This window comes from Papilio polytes, unplaced genomic scaffold, assembly GCF_000836215.1.
Source record: "Papilio polytes unplaced genomic scaffold, Ppol_1.0 DF822067.1, whole genome shotgun sequence".
NCBI classification, from domain to species: domain Eukaryota; kingdom Metazoa; phylum Arthropoda; class Insecta; order Lepidoptera; family Papilionidae; genus Papilio; species Papilio polytes.
The window spans coordinates 6,048,199-6,055,418 of NW_013527137.1; the positions used below are offsets into that span (position 1 = coordinate 6,048,199).

Here is a 7,220-nt window from a genome sequence, read left to right on the forward strand (position 1 = left end):
AGAGTTCCATCAGGACTGGAGTTCGCGCGGGTACTAACCATAATACATGTGACGAAATGTTTTGAAAAACAACACAGACAATAGACTACATCATCATTCAGTACACAATATTACACGGACTCACTTTGCGAACACCTAAAATAAACAGTTACGCAATTTAGATTGAGATAAAATCAAGTCATGAGACAGAAATCATGATTTCGCACAACGAAACAGACAGTACCCAGATGAATTACTATATCTTGAAAGTTATTACTAAAAAACCTGTTTTAAATCGTAAAAATTAAGTTTCTGAAGTGATTTCCTGAAAACGAATTAGAATCAATGAAAGTCTTGTTTCTGATTAAATTTTAACTTTATTTGTTTTATAAATCTTAAACTATACAGATACGTAAAATCAATGATATTGAAAAATTGCCATAAAATAACAGATTTTTGTAAATGATATTAAAATATATCACAGTACGTCATAACATTTGGTAATATCTTCAACACTGGAATTACTAAATTTATTTCTTTACAAAAAAAAACTTTTCTCAGTTAATCAAATATAACTTAAACGAACTACGTTGTATTAATATAAGTGAAATGTCTTTTAATAATTCGAGATACACTTTATTGTAACATTTGATAGTAGCTAAATACAAAGATTATCTGACTCAAAGGACCATGAGCTAGCTACCAATTAAGCTATGTATTTTAACAATTTCCTAAGATCTCAATTCCCGTATATAATGTTAGTGTTAATTTATTTATTTTTTTAGTTTGTCTTTTAAATAGTTGTCTTTTTGCCTTAAAATAATTTTATAAATCTCAAAAGGATACAAAATAAAAAAAAAATAGTCAAGTTTAATCGCTGTCTAGAAGGACCAAGATCAAGTTATGTGTCCTACAAATCTAGTAACTTTCCATATATCCAAAACCATTTCCTTAAAATTAATAAACAAAAACTTAACACTACAATATAAACATTGGTTTCCACCGCCTTGAACCCAAAATATATAATATAAGAGTGTTTCCGCAACGGAAAAACACAATGGAAGACTAAAATATTTATTCTACGTACTATGTACTAATATTATGTATAAATGTATAGAGGCCTTAATGTAGCGGCCATAATTACTATATCTTTGTAAAAAGCACCATGTTTTATTTGAGTAAGAATTAATTGTTTCCTATTAATAACATTTAAAAGTATGGATAATAAAAATTTTTGAGATTACATAATTTAGGATCTTTTAAATATAAAAAAATAAAACAATAGGAAATTAAATACGACAAATGACAACGAAGATTAAATCGTATTATAACCTTATTTCGAATGTATTAAAATTCTATAATTATTTTATAGAGATATTAATTTATATAAAAGGATTTTGTCCAGTATTTTACATGTTTAATACTAATGTTAATATAACATACACAACAAAAAGTTACGAAAAAGGTGAAACGAGCCATCGGAAGATTCTGAGGGCATATGTGTGTGCGCGAGAGCAGACGGGTTGCGACTGGCCTGAGGCCTGACTGTCCGGTGCGAGATGAGGCGCGGGGCACGGGAGGCGCGACACGGGAATGTGACGAGCAGGGCGCGGGGTGCAAGAGGTGAGGAGCGGGAAGACGGGAACGCGGCAGCGCGGGTGGCGTGTTGTCTAGAGGAGGGGCAAGGCAAGTTGAGTGGCGCGATCTCAAGGGAAAAAGGGCGAGGTGATGGGACTCGAGTGATTTTTTTTCACTCGAGTTACTCGGTACTGGTAACTTTCTCACTCGAATGCCACTCGAGTGAAGATAAGACTCGAGTGATGTTTATAGACGCGAGTCACTCGGAATATAAAAATCGAGTAACCAAACTTTTAAAACCAATATAACAATATTAATTTAACATAAAAAAATCATTTTCACATTATCATGAATTTTACTCAAAAAATCTAAACAAAATGTGTAAAAATAGTATTTTCTTTAAACTAAACCTGTCTATATAATCAAGAAACCTTTTTATACAACTCTTAGTTGAATTTTTATAGTGTACTACTAATAAGTTCTTATCCATTTTAATTTATTCTAAAAAGTAATTTTTATGAAATCCAAATATGAACAGTTTTATTATGTTCTTACACAATTTAGATAACAAACAACTTTAAAATTAACTTAAATGAAGCTTAAATAAACTCAACAAAACAACAGAAATATGTATTTTTAAAAATGTAAAAAATTTGACTGAAATTGCTGTAAGAATTTCTTACTCCGCTTGGTATAAACCAAAAAAGAGGTTACTAGTCACTCGTAATTCGAGTCAACTCGAGTCACTCGCAACTCGAGTTGTCAAAAATTTCACTCGAGTCCGAGTAAGATAAAAATGACTTGAGTCACTCGAGTAAAAAGCAACTCGAGTCCCATCACTAGGCGAGGTGCGAGAGGCGAGGTACGGGCGCATTACACATGTATATTGACGATTAAAATCATCAAGCATAATAAAATATAATCGAATTTAATTTCCTATTGTATTTATATTCATATCCACTATTCACATTCATATTCACTTCCTATATATATTTATATTCACGTTATTAAAATTTTGGACATGTATATCTTAAAGCGTATCGTAAATCCAAAGTAGGGTGTGTTTACGCTTTATTACATTAGTACAGAAATATAGATATCTATATAAATGTTCAAAAAATCTCCTAATATTGTTTTTTAAAAAAAAACAAAGCAATGGTTAAATGTAGTTGAAAAGTCGTATATTATCTGTTAAGTTAAGGTTATGTGTGCTATGTGTGTGCGAGCGCGCTGTGCAGGTCTGTCCAGACGGCGGCGCAGTGCGCGTGCGCGGCGCCGTGCGCGCGCAGCGCCGAGTGCAGCGACTGCAGCGCCGCCAGCGCGTACGCGCGCACCACGCCGCTCTCCTTTATATAGTATTAGCTTTCTTACCAACATAAGGATAACACCAGCAACAGTAGCAAGGCAATTACAATATTTTTATTCAATCATGCTTCTTGAACTAAAATTGTCTTAAATGTTTTTTTTTTACTTTTACATACATATTTAAAATCTAATGTGGATCAAACTTTCTCAAACAAATAACCGAGTATTGAAACGAATTTTAAACATTTCCCTCCATAAAGGCTACACATGCTCAGTTTTATCAAAAGATTTGGTCTGTTCAGATAAATCTAACGCATGTAGGCAATACTGAATAGTTCTTAGTTTTGTTACATTTAAGTAAGATCATACTGTTCAGATAAAACTGACCGTATATAGCGGTATTAATCGCCGCTTCCAATCTGACAGATGTTAAATTTTTAATTTCGAGGGAAGCGTGGCCTTATTATTATAGACGCTACTACGATTAAATTAGGTGCTAAAAGTAAAATCCTATGAAGAACAGAAATGAAAAAGCATGAATAAAGATAATATAAGTAAAAGAGAGTATACCTCTAGACAGCAGTGCAGCGCGAAGCGGTGCCGCTTGCGCAGCGCGGCGGCGGCGGCGGCGGCCGCGGAGTGCGCCTGCGCCGCCGCCGCCGCCGCGCGCTCGCCGTGCAGCCCGCGCGACAGCCGCGCGCACAACTCCCTTACACAACGCAACCAGATACACATACAAACACCTCGACAGACTTACAATTATCTATACTATTATAATAAAGACAACACACACTTCTTTGTTGCCTAAGATGTCAGCAATTACAGCATGTTGTTGAATAATTATTTCTTTAACGAAATGCCCTACACTTACGTCACGCTTTAGGCTAGATCTTTTCTCGCCAATAAACTTAGGGGGTAAATATTTTGAATAAAATCTCTAATGTGGGAAAGAGACCAGAAGTGGCTGCCAACATTAAGGAAACAAGATTGTCAAGGTTTGTCATGTCATGTCAGTTTGACATTTGCTATTGAGAATTTGACAAATGTAAACAATAAAATAAAATTTTCATAATTCCATGCGGATGAAGCCGCATGGGAACAGCTGGTACTTAATACAAAGTTACTTGCTTAATACAGCTGAAAATTAACGCAACAACGGTTTAGTCCTTCATACTGCTACCCTTTGCCATGATTTTATATTGTTTGTTTAATTTATTTTTTTGTGGACATCATACTTAATATTATAAATGCGAAAGTTTAGATGGATGGATGTTTGTTAGAATATCCTTAAGTGCATTTTTTAAGTATTCTAGGTGACAAACGAGCAAAACGGCTTCCGGAATTCTCCGAAATAGTGAAGAGACCGCTAACCAAAATCATTCGCATTTGCAGTTGCCTTCCCTTAATTTACAAAAAACCCAAAACGAGGATATTTCCCTCGCCCTACATATCTCATCCCTCGCCAAATACAATTCCCCTTCAGATACTTTTCTTGCATATAAAGGGTAGAAATGGGAATCTGCACTCTTCGGACTTAATTTTTTTTTTAAATGTTAACAGTGGTAGTGCCCGCTTTAACATCTTAGCACTGCAGGGCCGGCTCGCCCCCAGTAATACCACGACCACACAGAAGACAGGCGTGAAATGGAAGCAATTCCGTGTTTCGTCTGATGAGTGTGGTGCCGGAGGCCTAAGTTAAGTCCCTTTCTCTTTACCACCCTTTTCTTACAAGGAGAGGTTGGGAAGAGGAAGTGGATTTGACGGTGGAGGAGATGCATAGGAAGGGGAAATATCCTCTTTATGTGCGTCTCCTCCTCCGTCGTATAAGGGTAGGCAACACATCTGCAATTGCGGATGTCTATGAGCAGCGGTCGCTTCGCCATTTTGGCGGTTTCAGGTGGCCGCTTGCTCGTATGCCACATTATGTTATAAAAAAAAATACGCCTACATCTTTGTTAAGGCGGTTCGCTTTTTAAATTAGAAACATTTAAGTGCACATTATAGTCTAAAACTCTGAAAAATAACTTATTATTTAAAGACTCAAATTAAGTGTAAAACATACCTGTAAGCTCCTAATGCATCTAACGCGAGCAATATTTTTGCACCGGCACCGTATTCATAGTCCATCTCCTCTATAGACGTCTCGCCCATTGTTGTAGCGAGACTGAAAAAACATAATACAAATTTAATAATTAAATTACAATAGGGAATATGTTATAAGATAACCAGAATAAAATATTGTGTCTTAAATATTCAACTATTTCGCTAAAAATAAATTGCTTTTTTTCTGTGCGGCTAAAATGCAACCGAAGCTGGAGACACGTGACGTAAATCGTCACATTTTATTCAATTCTATCACATTCGCTCAGAGGTCACTTTGATGTCAAAAACGTCAAAGTATTTTGCCGGAGGCCTAATACTAGTCCCTTTTCCTTTCTACCCTTTTCTTAAGCGGAAAGGATGGGAGGGAAAAGTGGATTTGACAGTGGAGGAGACGCATAGGAAGGGGAAATGTCCTCTTTATGTGCGTCTCCTTCTCCGTCAATCAGGGTAGGCAACGCATCTGCAATTGCGGATGTTTATTGGCAGCGGTCGCTTTCCATTATGGTGGATTCAGGTGGCCGCTTGCTCGTTTGCCACCTCGTATTATAAAAAAAAAGTCTCATTGGTTCTCAGATTTATCAAAAGTCAGAAATCAATTCATTTTCATTATTCCAGGTACAAATAAGTGGTAATAAATGATTCTCTACGTTTACTTTTAATTTAAAGTTAGTTTTAATATGGTGTTTATAGTAAAATACTTCAAGAGTGAATTTCTATATAAACTAACGTAAATGAAGTGTGTATTGACAATACAGTGACGCCAATTGATTGGTCACTTGCTTCGACTAATGGCGTTGTTTAGAACTTGAAGAGGAAATTTTAAAAAATACACTTTTTAATGATTATATTTAACCACTGAATCACATTAAATTAAAAAAAATCTTTACAGATATGTTTTTATAGTAATAAAATATACTTAAATAAAGTTTGGGCCAATTTGACATAAGCATATTGGCTCTTACAGGCTATTTAGCTGGCAACTTACTGAGCAGCGGTTTTTAGGGCTCCCCTAACAGCGAGCCAGGCGGGGGGTTCAGCTGCGGGTGCTGCGCCCAGCGCGCTCAGCGCAGCCCCCAGCTCCCTGATGTCTGCGCGCTCCGCCTCGCAGCGACCACACACTGATCATTACAACTTACTTTATCATCAACAAAAATAAATAAATTATAATGACTTCCACTGAATGCGCACCTCTGCCTTCCGTTTATATACTAGCTGTTGCTCGTGACTTCGTGTGAAATTAATTAAAAGATGAAAGATTTTTTGAAAGCGGCCTAGTAGTTTTGGAGTTATCTCAATATATACAAAAATACAAATTTTACCTTTTTATAACATAAGTATAGATTTATTATACTGTAAAAAAAAACTTACTTTTACTATCTTACTGATATTATAAATGCGAAAGTTTGGATGGATGAATGGATGTTAGAGTTTGTAGTATATAAGAACATATAGGGAACTTAAGTTTTTTAAACACCGCGCGGACAGAGCAGCGAGGTAAAGCTAGTAATCAATAAATTAGGCTTCGTAAAACCATGCAATTGGTAGCCAGGTATTATAACGTAAATAATAAAGATATAATATACTGTAAATAAATAAAATATGATATGGAGTGATCATTTTAAATTATAACCAACCTCTTTCGAATATTTTATATAATCTGTTGAGTCCTAGCTGCACCAAACGAAGTTGCTCTTGCTCCGATACGAAAGATTCCTGCATTTCATCTATCGAGATTTGTGCCTGGAAAATACATAGACATACATTAAGTCCTAGTTTACATTGGCTATTGCCTCTCTTTTTTCTATCTCTCTCTCCCTCCTTACTCGGAAATTGAAACTAACTATTTATACAATACTCCATACTAAGATTATAAATGAGAGAATTTGGATGGAAGGACAGATGTATGTTTTTTATTAGGCGGCCTTATGCCGCCCTCTTGTTTCACTAACATTATTTTTCGTCAGGGACATTTATTTCTTAAAATAGTTAAAACTTAAATCTACATTAAAATACTATATCTAAATTTCAGTACAGATAGATGTTTGTCACTAAATATCTCCAGAAGGGCTTAACGAATATCTATGTAATTTGGTACAGATGTATACATAATTAGGAAGAACACATAGGCTTAGTTTTTTAATTCCGCGCAAACGGAGTCTGGGACAAATGCTAGTAATACATTTATTTCGTAGAACTTACTGGAGATTCTTCTTGTGTACCGGCCAGTACGAATTCATCATGTTTCGGCTTGTCTA

At 35.5% G+C, this 7,220-nt stretch overlaps 1 protein-coding gene across 1 annotated transcript; it reads right to left on the minus strand.

Moving 5' to 3' along the window:
• Window positions 1–2,697: 2,697 nt before the first annotated feature.
• On the minus strand, window positions 2,698–7,214 carry LOC106107406 (sorting nexin-8-like). Its single transcript, XM_013288251.1, has 6 exons — window positions 7,165–7,214; window positions 6,600–6,705; window positions 5,951–6,083; window positions 4,925–5,026; window positions 3,433–3,571; window positions 2,698–2,903 (listed from the first exon to the last, which is right to left on the minus strand). Exons 2-6 carry the CDS (start codon window positions 6,682–6,684, stop codon window positions 2,769–2,771), a joined length of 594 nt encoding a protein of 197 aa, XP_013143705.1. The 5' UTR covers window positions 6,685–6,705; window positions 7,165–7,214; the 3' UTR covers window positions 2,698–2,768.
• Between the last annotated feature and the right edge of the window lie 6 nt (window positions 7,215–7,220).

What these genes read in the sequence shown, in the direction of transcription:
- LOC106107406 (XM_013288251.1), bottom strand. Translation starts at nt 6,684, where the DNA reads ATGCAGGAATCTTTCGTATCGGAGCAAGAGCAACTTCGTTTGGTGCAG. An exon ending in GCCCTAAAAACCGCTGCTCA is followed by an intron (nt 5,027 to 5,950) that starts GTAAGTTGCCAG and finishes ATGTTTTTTCAG; the next exon opens with TCTCGCTACAACAATGGGCG. An exon ending in GATGCATTAGGAGCTTACAG is followed by an intron (nt 3,572 to 4,924) that starts GTATGTTTTACA and finishes GCGTTGTGTAAG; the next exon opens with GGAGTTGTGCGCGCGGCTGT.